Here is a 13,979-nt window from a genome sequence, read left to right as displayed (position 1 = left end):
CAGCTATGTGTAAAAACTAATAAACAGCAAATAAACAGCATTAAACGGCATCAGGAGAAGTAATCAATCTGATACCAGATCAGCCTGGAGCCCTACTAGCGTATCTCTCTCAGTAGTGGCAGCGCTCTGCCTTCTGATCTGTGAGCAGACCAGCACACACAGCAGTGGGTCAGTCATCACCCTTAAACACATAGCAGAGGTGGTCAGCAGCCATGCCAACTCTGGCACACGGTAAAAGGGCTGATCGTCTGTGTGGTGTGATGGGTAGTGTGCCAGGCACATGACTACCAGAACAGGCATGTAAACAAACACAAACGTCACAATTGATGCCGTGGTAACCAGTATGGCTGCCCTTCTTCCCTGCCCAGGTGAGGAGGCCTGAGAGTTGATTGGACAGTCAGTGAGGGCTAGCACACATGTGACAATAGCCATGACCAGAGGGACCAAACACAAGACTACATAAATGCTGAAACTAAAATATGGAGGTACTGTGCTGCTACATATGCGACTAAGAAATACCACACTAATCCACACAGAGAGACAGATGAACATGGAGTTGGGAGGAGAGGCAATGCGAGCTGAATACTGGTGGTGTCTGAGATGGAGAATGCTTTCTAGCACCACCAGCTGGTGGAGGTAAAGGGCAAGGAGCCGTGTCCCAAAAAACAGAGCGAAGAGGCCCCAAGGGTCAGGCCAGCTAAATATTTTTGGCACACCGAGAATAATCTGGAACACTAAGGGTGTGACACCCAGTTCAAGGAGGTCACTGAGGAGGAGGAAGAGGATGAAGGTGGAGACTTTGCCAACACCACGCCAGTAAAGGCATAGGTAATATACACCCCACAGCCAAATAAACAGTTCCCCGAACACACTGGCACAGAGGATGATAAACATTTTGTCGTCATCCATTATTTGTCAGTCAGGAGCTCAGAGTCACTGGTGCCTCTGCTGGTTGCAGGAAGAACACAGCTGGTCCTGAAGATGCTTTACAAATGGGGATTTAGAGTTTGGATATCCTGCCAAAATGAAATCAGTTCCTTGAATTAATATTTGATATATTTGCTGTCAAGTGTTTAAAACATTTATTTATTGTGATATCAAGACTGAAAGGCTATATATTTACTGTATTTACTTATTGTCTGTAAGAGTGTTTCTGAGTATTGTATGTTGTGTGTTGATGTTGGTGTGTACCTGTGTGACTGTGTGTGTGTGTGTGTGTGTGTGTGTGTGTGTGTGTGTGTGTGTGTGTGTGTGTGTGTGTGTGTGTGTGTGTGCGTGTTTGTGGTCGTCTGTGTGTTGGTGTGTACCTGTGTGACTGTATGTGTGTGTGTGTGTGTGTGTGTGCGTGTTTGTGGTCGTGTGTATGTGTGTGTGTACCTGTGTTTGTTCTCTACATGATGGAACACTCGGAACTTGTACTAAAAGGCTGCCAGGGCATCTGGCCTACTTAAGCAGCCACAGATGAAACCACACTGCAATGACATTTGTGTTACTTTGAAATCTACAAGAAGTCAAACAGTTAAAATGGTGTTTCTTTTCTCATTGTCTTTCCGTTGACATTGTTCTGTCAGTTCACCTTGATCAAGCTGCTCTAAGAAAAAAGTGTTGTATTAAGTAAAACAAATAATTACAATGAATTATACACAAGTAAAATAATTCAAAACAAATACATCTATGAATCAAGCTCTTCGGGTTATTTTTAATGAGTTGTTCTGTATGTTGCGCTGTTGAACACAAATGATAACACCACATACTTTCACATTTCACTGTCAAAGCCAAAAAAACAGCTCAATGTCAAGCAGACATCCTTTTGTGATGAAGCATTGTTTCCAAGTTTGTTCGCGAATGATCAATTAAGGTGATCTATTACTGGTGATCTTAATACGTTTGAAAGATCAATCAAAAATTAGCAATTTATAATTTAACAAATGTAAAGTGGTATGACCACTGTATGAGAGTGAATGAAAGATTTATTTATTTATTTAACATAAATAAAACAGATAAGAAACACCATTTTCAACCGAATGAGTCCTGGAAAGCGAATACTGCAAAGACTACTTTGATTATCTTAAAATCTTTAACATCCAATTAAATGTGGCCTACATGGCAGGGATTTCACGTGTATCTTGTGATTATACAAAATAGAAAAATGTATGAGATGTTCCAGATATTTCAATGTTTAATTAAGCATAAGTTATATAAACACTACATTTGATGTATATTTTATAGGTAGGGTAGTTTTAAATATAATTGTACTTTTAATAATTCGAACTAATCACTCATTTGACATATCAATAAAAATTGAGGTGGTTAATAATAGCCCTCTTTCAACATATTTTAGCATTAGTTGTACCTGAATCACTTTGATAATACATTAACTGTTGGAATATACACACACATTTTCTTCCCTTTTTACTCTCTGCAACCTTTAATCAGGAGCTTACCTTTAACTCTCTTGCTCCTCTTCAGACTGCGTCACCCTCTAACCATCCGTGTGTGTGAGAGTGGAGCAGACAAGACATCAAATAAGGAAGGCTGAAGAGGGAGACATGATCGACTCAACAGTGCCCCCAATGGATACAGTTTTGTACTCTCATTCATCACTGGTTCAAACAGAAACAAGAGAGAACATACTTCAGTGATATTGTTGTTGCTTTCTATATTCCCAGCTGGGGGGAGCCTGTGAGAGAGCAGAAGCGGTGGTACAGGAGGTAGTGAAGTCGTTTATTAATTAGAAGGTTGCTAGTTCGATTCCCTGTTGAAGCGTCCTTGAGCAAGGCACTGAACCCCTAATTGCTCCTGATGTGCAGTGTTCCATCAGTGCCATCAGAATTAAATTAAAAAAATGTGTATACATCCTTGTAAGTCGCTTTGGATAAAAGCGTCTGCTAAATGTAAATGCATAACTTCACTCAATCCTAACTCCTTCGTCCTCACTACGCCACCTAGTGGCTAAAAGTAGGTATTCCTTTTGCAGGCCAAAGCAAGACTTCCAAGTCAAAGATGGGCTCCATCATGGGCCTTGAGTATAACACAAGGTGGATTATAACACCAGGCACATGAAAGATTTAGATAATTACTGAAATATATTGAGCAGTTGTCACCTATACAAATACAGATAAAAAAAACACTCCCCTGGACTAAGACAATTACATCTGGAGTCCTGGTAAATCCAATCCCCATATTCTCCAAAAAATAGGCTCATAGGTTTGGAAATGTTTTCGTTTGTAGAATGCAAATAGTCTAACTAGAATGCATGGGTAATTCGATAGAACTGTGTCGGGGATCACTTTATGGTTCCAGACGACCCCTCACCTCAATGGTTTCCTTTGCTCACACACACACACACACACACACACACACACACGTAAATGAATGCTCTGAACCTTCTGTTGTCCTCTGTAGATGAACAGTAAAAGCATTATCTTTCTCCCTGATTGTTTCTTGTTTCCTCTGTCTACTTTCAGCTCTCTCTCCTTCCTCTCTTCTTCTTTATTTGACCCTATTTTTCAGATCCTCCATCACCAGCAGTCACACGTTCACAGGTGTTTCCTCCTCGAGCTCCCTACTCCAGCAGCGCTCACATTTCGAGTTACTGCAGTTCTGCAACAGGACACTAGGAGGCACAAGAGTATCACCAGCGTTTCAGTTGGGCATCCAGACCTCCAGCCCCAGGGCCCAGCAGGCCAGTCCCAAGGCTGGGAACAGGCGCGGCAGAGGAGGGGGAGGGGCCGAGCTGAGGCGGAGGCCCAGCAGCAGAGGAGCGCGGAGGAGACGTCCAGGCTGAGGGAGAGCCTGAACCAGGTGTTCACAGGGCAGGCGAGTGCAGTGACGCTGGCCCTACAGACGCACCCGACCCTCACGGACGTGAACCTGCTATCCCACTTCATCCTGGAGCACCAGGCAGCTGGAGAGTAGAGGAAAGAGAGAGATGGAGAGAGGGAGAGAGAAAGTAATATTTGTATCTTTCTGTGTGTGTGTGTATGCGTGTGTGTGTGTGTGTGTGTGTGTGTGTGTGTGTGTGTGTGTGTGTGTGTGTGTGTGTGTGTGTGTGTGTGTGTGTGTGTGGACATAGGTGTCTGGGTGGGGTTTTGTGAATATGTATGTATGTACCACACTATTAAGATGATAGATTGCCTGATAGTATAGATGAAGAATGATAAATACATATTTTGGCAGCTTTACTTTCATACGATCTATACTACTCATGACACTCACTGGCATGAATCAAGGGAGTGATCTGCTGAATGACCTGTGGAAGGTGGAGTGATGACTGAGAGACGATAAAACACAAGAGAACTAAGATGAAGGGAGGGGCTTCAGTCTTACTTTTTTTACTAAATCTTAATGTGGAATTAACTTCATAGTGACAATTTTTTCTCATTTTTGTGGTGAAAGCATGTCTATATTGTTGGAGTATTGTCTAACTATTAGAATCGCATTTGCAAGTCTAAATGTAAATAAGTATTTATATATCATCTTCATCTTCAAGAACCAAGTGTTTACACCAGCGGCTTCTATCATCAGTGATCATTTAAAAGACTTGTGAGGCCCACTCTCTAATATTTCCACAGCTTGACATTTTACTGACATTGAAATTTAATCTGACACACAAACTAAGATGTAAAGTATTTCTGAACATATCTGGATTGGGCTGTCCTGACATGTCAGGATTCTGTTTAATTTCTAGTGTACCACTTCCTGTAGGTTTTAATGTCACCATCACTATTATTTAAGATAAATATCACAATGTCGCAATAACGTTATCACATGAAATATAGTCACTCATCTGTAATAATTGTGATTAATAACCAATCAACCAGCAGTAACCAGCAAACAGTTGATGTGTCTGAGGTGCAGTTGAAGGGGTCAGTTAATGTAAGTCACAGAATATATTCACTTTATTTTGTGATAGACTTTTATTTAGAACATAGTTTAGCCATAGCTTGACGTACACCTCCCCAGAAATGTAAAGAGATCGCAGTCAGGCCTTTTCGTTCGTGGTAATTCGATGGTGGAATGACCTAGCGCTGTCTGTTCCACCAACAGCTTTGGTACATTCAAAAAGCATTTAAAAACTCCAAAGAAAATAGACGTGTCGTCCTATTATAGACCTGTCTCCCTTCTTCCTTTTTCATCAAAGATTCTTGAAAAGGTTGTCTTCAAGCAGGCTTTCTGATTTCCTGTCTAGGAATAATTTCAGCAGCTGTTAGCATCTTCACATCCAGTGGCCCCAGGTAGCAGCTGTTAGCATCTTCACTTCCAGAAACTCCAGGTAGCAGCTGTTAGCATCTTCACTTCCAGTGGCCACAGGAAGTAGTGGACCCCGCCAAAGCATGGAATGCCCCCCGCCCCCACCTCCCTGCCCATGAGACACTTATGGGCTCACTGCACCACTTAGCCAGACATGCTAGAGGCTCTTACTCCATGCAGGCGGTTTGTTTTCTAAGCGAAAGTGAGGGAGGAAGTGAGTTCCAGAGTTTGGGTGCAGCATAGGAGAATACCTACAAGGAGAATTGTTCAGAATTGGTTCAAACTCTGGAACTACAGTTTGCCTACAGAGCCAACAGGTCTGTAGACGATCCAGTAAACATGGCCCTTCACTTCATCCTCCAGCACCTGGAATCCTCAGGAACCTACGCCAGGATCCTGTTTGTGGACTTCAGCTCTGCCTTCAACACCATCATTCCGGCTCTGGACAAGCTCAGAGCTGAGTGTGCCTGACTCCACCTGCAGGTGGATCACAGACTTCCTGTCTGACAGAAGGCAACACGTGAGGCTGGGGAAGCATGTCTCTGATTCCAGAGGCACTGGTTCCCCTCAAGGCTACGTTCTTTCCCCTCTACTTTTCTCCCTGTACACCAACAGCTCCACCTCCAGTCACCAGTCCGTCAAACTCCTTAAGTTGGCAGACGACACCACCCTCATTGGGCTCATCTCTGGTGGGGATGAGTCCGCCTACAGGTGGGAGATTGACCATCTAGTGACCTGGTGTTGTCAGAACAACCTGGAGCTCAATGCTCTGAAAACAGTGGAGATGGTTGTAGACTTCAGAAGGAACCCAGCCCCACCCACCCCCATCACCCTGAGAGATTCCCCAGTTGACACTGCAGAGTCCTTCCACTTCCTGGGCACCATCATCTCCCTCACCAAAAGAGCTCAACAGAGGATGTACTTCCTGCAGAAGCTGAAGAAGTTCAACCTGCCAAAGACAATGATGGTGCATTTCTACACCTGCATCATTGAGTCCATCCTCACCTCCTCCATCACCATCTGGTACGCTGCTGCCACTGCCAATGACAAAGGCAGACTGCAGCGTATCATTCGTTCTGCTGAGAAGGTGATTGGCTGCAATCTAACATCTCTACAGGACCTGTTTGCCTCCAGGACCCTGAGGCGTGCAGGTAAGATTGTGGCCAATCCCTCCCCCCTTAGTCACAAACTCTTCAGGGTACTTCCCTCCGGCAGGAGGCTGCGGCCCATCAGGACCAAAACCTCACGCCACAAGACCAGCTTCTTCCCGGCTGCAGTTGGCTTCATCAACAAGGCCCGGGACCCCCACCTGACATGGACTCTTATCCTGCCCCCACGCCTCAAGTCTGTGTTACATTAACACACATTACATTGCACATTGCATATTGCACATTACACATTGCCCTCCTGTTTTGCATTTTGCATTTTGCATTTTACTTTTTACTTTACTTTTTTTAATATATTTTTAATATATTTTATTTTATGTATTGTTTTTCTTATATATAGTACTTATTGTGTTTTTATGTTTTATGTTTATTGTATGCACCAATATACCAAACCAAATTCCAGGTATGTGTAAACTTACTTGGCAATATATACAATTCTGATTCTGATTCTGATTCTGATTCTGATTCTGATTCTGATTCTGATCTCATTATTCAAAAATCGAAGGTGAACTTTAGATCTGTTTTGCACGTGATTTGCAATGCAAAACCTCTGACGGGAACAACATCTTATTCTGGTTTCTGCAGGACCTGAGGGCTATGACCCTGACACCTGTCAACTGTTTGTTTGCCTGTGGTGTTACAGTTCAGGATGTTCACCCTAGGTTAGAGTCAAGAATGTTTACCCTAGGTTAGAGTTAAGAATGTTCACTCTAGGTTAGAGTTAAGAATGTTTACCCGAGGTTAGAATTATGAATGTTTACCCTAGGTTAGAGTTAAAAATGTTCACCCTAGGTTGGATTTCAGAGTGTTTACACTAGGTTAGAGTTAAGGATGTTTCCTCCACAACACAAACAACAAAGAGGCACAGTGCAGTGGAGGAACTAATGCAAATGCAAGTTCTGATGACTTCTGCTTTCATACCACACATATATGTTAGTATTGTAATCAGAAAACACACCACCCACACACTCAGACACACACAAACACACACAGAGACACAGACACACACACATCACACACACATATGTACGCTTACACACGCTTTTAAAACGCCTTTAGGTTAGGGATTTTTTGCATAAAGAAAAACCCCTGCACCGGTCACAGAGGTGTCTTTCTCTCAGAGACATCCACCTGCATCAGTCAGAGAGGTGATCTTCTGTCAAAGACATCCACCTGCATCAGTCACAGAGGCGTCCTTCTCTCAGAGACATCCACCTGCACCAGAAGGGGTGACAACAGAGGAGCAACTCCAGAGCTGTCTGACAGGTAAGACCCAGTTAATTAATGTTCATCCTAATGCAATCGCACCTGTAAAGAAAGTTATGTTAAGTAACTGCAAACTCATAAGGAAGCGCAATGCCTTCTTGTGTCCATGCTTTACCTTGCCGGACCAAACACACACACACACACACACACACACACACACAGACACACGCACACACACACACACACACACACACACACACACACACACACACACACACACACACACACACACACACACACACACACACACACACAGGGCACAACATTTTCCAATGTCTGTAGTTGCAGTTTTTATTGGAATATTAATTTACATAGTAAAACATTTTCCATCTAAATCAAGTGGGCATTCACAATACAGTTTATATATTATTTACATATTAAACAGTATGGACATAAATAAAAACACGAAATGTAATGTACACACACACAAGGGGAGATAAAAGATAAAAAAAGGAAACAAATCATACTTCAGGGTCTTACAAAAGTATTTGTGAAGTATTTTTTATCAAGTTGTATGGGTGTTGTATGGGATAGTAACATCAAAATCTGCTGAAAAGAGTCAAGGGCGTTTCCAAAGTTTGACGCTATCTGTTCATCCATTCGCTTCATTAAGAGTGTCCTCTTGTAGCAAAGGGAGAGAGCACTCAGCCCACCCAGCCTTCAACCCGGATCTACAGGACAACAAACCTGCACTTTGATGGCAATGCTGAATAGTCAGGCTTGTTGTGTAGTCAGAACACACACACACACACGCACACACAGACCTACAAAGTCACACATACACACACACCCACACACACACACACACACACACACACACACACACACACACACACACACACACACACACACACAGTCACACACACAGACACAAAGTGGCACAGTACAGTGGAGGAACTCATGCTAATGCAAGTTCTGATGACCTCTCTGCTTTCATACCACACATACTCAACGACAAAGCTATAAGTCTAAATGATGATGATATTTATTGAATCCATATAAAAGCATGGGAAACATGTCTAGGGGTTTGATGTCTGTATGGATGGGTGTTAGCAATGTGAGGTGGTCAGGAATTGAGTGTAAGTGTGTGTGCATCAATAAGCAGAAATGTATAGAATGAGGTGAGCTGAGAGAGAGAGGGACAGGGGTCCACATGTCCTTTTATCCCAGGTCCAATCAGCCAATCGTCTGCCCCACTGTTGCCTGTAGGCCATGTATTGCCACTACACAATCTGCAGGAGGTCGTAACACACACACACACACACACACACACACACACACACACACACACACACACACACACACACACACACAGACACATGCACACAGACACATACACACACGTATATCTACAAACACACACACGCATAGACACAGACACACACACACAAACAGACACACACACACATACACATACACACAAACACAGACACACACACACACACACACACACACACACACACAAGAAAGGCTAGGCTGTGTGCTTTTGAGATGACAGGTTGAGCTGAGAGGGTAGGAGAGTGTGAGAGGGAGTGGCTGTCTCCTATAAGTCACATGGACAGCAGAAACTATTACAGTCCTGCTGCACCAGGCGATACGGGTAAGGCTAAGTTAGTTTGACATTAACTATCCATGTCTGAAACACACATGGGTTCAACTGAAAGCTTTAGAAATTACTACATTATTTATATATAAATGTATATTGTCTGTATCTTCCACACTGTATAATAGTTTAAGAATTGTTTAAGTAGTTTAATGTCACACACACACACACGCACACGCACACAAACACACACAAACACACACAGAGACACACACACACACATACGCTGTTTTACTTCACTGTGTGACGTGTGCCAGTATTTCCCTCACTGTGTGACGTGTGCCAGTATCTCCAGCGTCTCTAAATGATCTTCTCTCTTCAGGCCCTCAGTGATGACTCTGCTTCTCATTACCACACTGCTGTTCTCAGGTCAGTCTGTGCAGTCTCTCCGCCTCTCCTCTCCTCTCCTCTCCTCTCCTCTCAGGTCTCTGCCGTTCCTCCTCCTCTCCTTTCCTCTCCTCTCCTCTCAGGTCTGTGCAGTCACTCCTCCTCTTCTCTCCTCTCAGGTCTGTGCAGTCTGCCCTCCTCTCCTCTCCTCTCCTCTCCTCTCCGGTCTGTGCAGTATCTCCTTCTCTCCTCTCCTCCACTCTCATCTCCTCTCAGATCTGTGCAGTCACTCCTCCTCTCCTCTCCTCTCAGGTCTGTGCAGTCTCTCTTCCACTCCTTTCCTCTCCTCTCCACTCCTCTCAGTTCTGTGCAGTCACTCCTCCTCTCCTCTCCTCAGATCTGTGCAGTCACTCCTCCTCTCCTCTCCGGTCTGTGCAGTATCTCCTTCTCTCCTCTCCTCCTCTCTCATCTCCTCTCAGATCTGTGCAGTCACTCCTCCTCTCCTCTCCTCTCCTCTCCTCTCAGATCTATGCAGTCTCTCTTCCTCTCCTTTCCTCTCCTCTCCTCTCCTCTCAGGTCTGTGCAGTCTCTCCTCCTCTCCTCTCAGGTTTGTGCAGTCACTCCTCTCTTCCTCTCCTCTCATCTCTTCTCAGGTCTGTGCAGTCTCTCCTCATGTGTGCCACGTCAGTTCCATGTGGTGAAGGAGAAAAAGACCTGGACAGAAGCTCAGCGCTACTGCAAAGAGGAGTTCACTGACCTCGCCACCATAGACAACATGACAGAGATGAAGATGTTAAATAGCACAATGAATGAAGCAGGTGCTGCAGATGCTTGGATCGGGCTGAAGCAGGGAAGCATTCCTAAGTGGCAGTGGTCTCTGGCTGACAGGGATTTCTACAGAGAGGATCGGAAAGAGTGCATGGAGTGGGACCAGTCAGAAGAAACTAATGAGAACTGCACTGTGTTGAAAGGAAATGGGAAATGGTGCAGTAAGAAGTGTGATAAGGAAAAGACCTTCATCTGCTATGATGGTGAGAAGCCTTCTTACTCACTCACTCTTGAATACAGGCAGCTAAACTATGCAAGTAAACAAATCAGTTGGTTATGACCTCATTAACTCTTACCTTAGTCTGTGCAGGTCTATCAGTCAGTTTGTTGTGACTTCATGTGCACTCACATTAGTTGAGACTATAAAGCTGTGCTGTTTCTCAGTTAACCATGACACATGCATTACCACAGGGGGAAACTCACCACCCTATGTGCTGGTTACTGCTACTAAGAACTGGGCAGATGCTCAGAGATACTGCAGAGAGAAACACGAGGACCTGGCCAGTGTGAGGAATCAGACAGAGAATGACCAGATAAAGGATCAAATCAAATCATCAACTTTTAGTTCTGACAATGAAGCCTGGATTGGCCTGTTCAGAGATGCCTGGGAGTGGTCAGATGGCAGCACCTCCTCATTCCGCCACTGGAAAACTGGAGAACCCAATTTTGAGGAGACAGCAAAGTGTACTCAGCTCTACCGTAACGGTCGGTGGAATAATGAACAATGTGATAATCGTGGACCTTTCATCTGCTATGAAGGTGAGGTCAAAGGTCAAAGATTTATGTAGATGGAAGCAGCTCAACTATTTCAAGAGGTTCGTGTGAATACACATACACGATACTCTAACCCTGTATGTGTATGTGTGTGTGTGTGTGTGTGTGTTTGTGTGTGAATACACATACACGATACTTTAACCCTGTATGTGTGTGTGTGTGTGTGTGTGTGTGTGTGTGTGTGTGAATACACATACACGATACTTTAACCCTGTATGTGTGTGTGTGTGTGTGTGTGTGTGTGTGTGTGTGTGTGTGTGTGTGTTTGTGTGTGTGTGTGTGAATGCACTTACACGATACTTCAACCCTGTATGTGTGTGGGTGTGTGTGTGCGAATGTGTGTGTGTGTGTGTGTGTGTGTGCGTGCGTGTGTGAATACACATACACGATACTCTAACCCTGTACGTGTGTGTGTGTGTGTGTTCACATACACGATACTCTAACCCTTTGTTCATTTTCACACAAAACAGGATGTACTATGATGGTACTTCCCTATAATTCGTGACAGGTAGTGTTACTATCTCTCACTGGTGTTACTATCTGTAAATTACCTCACTATCTCTTTGTGAATTGTAAATCTGGTCACTCTGCACATTATGCTACTGCAGATCAAATATTGATCTTACAAGGGCTCCAGAACTGGACATGGGGATCTGTATCTTTCACCTTTATCTTTTCTCTCCAGACAAACTGGTTCTGGTTCGTGAGAATAAGACCTGGATAGAGGCGATGAAGTACTGCAGAGAGCACCACGTGGACCTGATGTCTGTGACCTCCGAGCGGATCCAGCGCTGGGTGAAGGAGCGGGCTAAAGAAGCCTCCAGTACTCACGTGTGGATGGGCCTGCGCCACTCCTGCATGGGCTTCTGGTTCTGGGTCAACGGAGACGCAGTCTGCTTCAACAACTGGGCCCAAGGGGAAGAGACAGGGCAGGACTGTCAGAAAGCCAGAGTGGGGGCAGTGACGTCTGGTGGAGATGGGGAGGGAGAGTGGGTCATGCTTCCAGAGACCGACAAACACAACTTCATCTGCACCACTGAGGGTGAGTCTGCCTCATCTCACCATGGACATGAGTGTGTGTGTGTGTGTGTGTTTGTGACTGCTTCATCCCACCTATGGACGTGTGTGTGAGTGTGTGTGTCTGCTTCATCCCACTATGGACATGAGTGTGTGTGTGTGTGTGACTGCTTCATCCCACTATGGACATGAGTGTGTGTGTGTGTGTGTGTGTGTGTCTGCTTCATCCCACTGTTGACATGAGTGTGTGTGACTGCTTCATCCCACTATGGACATGAGTGAGTGTGTGTGTGTGTGTGTGTGTGTGTTTGCTTCATCCCACTATGGATATGAGTGTGTGTGTGTGTGTGTGTGTGTGTCTGCTTCATCCCACTATTGACATGAGTGAGTGTATGTGTGTGTGTGTGTGTGTGTGTGTGTGTGTGTGTGTGACTGCTTCATCCGACTATGGACATGAGTGAGTGTTTGTGTGTGTGTGTGTGTGTGTGTGATTGCTTCATCCCACTATGGACATGAGTGTGTGTGTGTGTGTGTGTGTGTGTGTGACTGCTTCATCCCACAATGGACATGAGTGAGTGTGTGTGTGTGTGTGTGACTGCTTCATCCCACTATGGATATGAGTGAGTGTGTGTGTGTGTGTGTGTTTGTGAGTGTGTGTGTGTGTGTGTCTGCTTCATCCCACTATTGACATGAGTGAGTGTATGTGTGTGTGTGTGTGTGTGTGTGACTGCTTCATCCCACTATGGACATGAGTGAGTGTGTGTGTGTGTGTGTGTGATTGCTTCATCCCACTATGGACATGAGTGTGTGTGTGTGTGTGTGACTGCTTCATCCCACTATGGATATGAGTGAGTGTGTGTGTGTGTGTGTGTGTGTGTGACTGCTTCATCCCACCATGGACATGAGTTTGTGTGTGTGTGTGATTGCTTCATCCCACTATGAACATGTGTGTGTGTGTGACTGCTTCATCCCACTATGGACGTGACTGTGTGTGTGTGTGATTCGCTTTTTAACCCCATCCTCTTGTGTGTGTTTATGTCCTCTTACAGATCAGTAGGACTGGATCCTCCTCTGACCAGAGCCTCCAAACTCCTCACTATGGACGTGTGTGTGTGTGTGTGAGAGAGAGAGCCTCTAAACCACTGTCTATCTATGTGTCACAATGTATATTCACTCACCTTACATTTATAGACATTAAATGTGATTCTGCAGTTAAGGTATTCTTCTGTTGCTCAAAGGTAGTGCTGAATTCAATTATTTGCCCTACTCCCGGGACATGTGTGATCCTTTCTTACCACGAGTGAACTGGATCATGAAAAGAGATCCTCTGTTGTTTGCTTATGCAGAGACACATTTAGCATGTATCTCTAGTTTACCCAGTGCATGGTGTGTGGGTTATCTAATGTGGCAAGAGTGCAGATATGCTGCGTTGAGAAGGTATTTTGTTACTTTACAGCTGCTAAAGTGTAAGTTTGACCGACATGCTTCCACTGTTCGTTATGGAGGCGCTTCAACGATGAGTGGGATTGCGTGTGTGCCGTTTCCATGGTTTGTCTTCTGGAACTACCACGCAAGAGTCAGACTTAACACGTTTTAAAACTCTAACTTCACAGCCAGTTCAATTAATTTCAGGGCTACAACTTCTTACACAAATATTATTTAAGAGTGTTGCATGGTTTCAATACGTCGCGCTCTCACACATACACAGGTCACGTCAGCACTGTCTGTGAGTCTTCATCTTTTGT

General features: G+C 44.5%; 1 protein-coding gene across 1 annotated transcript; it reads left to right on the top strand.

The window, feature by feature from the left end:
• The first annotated feature begins 10,289 nt into the window (after positions 1-10,289).
• Positions 10,290-13,291, top strand: LOC105912874 (macrophage mannose receptor 1-like). Its single transcript, XM_042710382.1, has 3 exons — positions 10,290-11,202; positions 11,903-12,259; positions 13,284-13,291. Exons 1-3 carry the CDS (start codon positions 10,695-10,697, stop codon positions 13,289-13,291), a joined length of 873 nt encoding a protein of 290 aa, XP_042566316.1. The 5' UTR covers positions 10,290-10,694.
• Positions 13,292-13,979: the final 688 nt, after the last annotated feature.

The sequence above is a fragment of the Clupea harengus genome, chromosome 18, assembly GCF_900700415.2.
Source record: "Clupea harengus chromosome 18, Ch_v2.0.2, whole genome shotgun sequence".
Taxonomy (NCBI): Eukaryota; Metazoa; Chordata; class Actinopteri; order Clupeiformes; family Clupeidae; genus Clupea; species Clupea harengus.
Note: the sequence above shows the minus strand (reverse complement) of the source record. Positions and strands in the feature narration are given on the sequence as shown.

What these genes read in the sequence shown, in the direction of transcription:
- LOC105912874 (XM_042710382.1), top strand. Translation starts at nt 10,695, where the DNA reads ATGCAAGTAAACAAATCAGTTGGTTATGACCTCATTAACTCTTACCTT. An exon ending in ACCTTTCATCTGCTATGAAG is followed by an intron (nt 11,203 to 11,902) that starts GTGAGGTCAAAG and finishes TTTTCTCTCCAG; the next exon opens with ACAAACTGGTTCTGGTTCGT.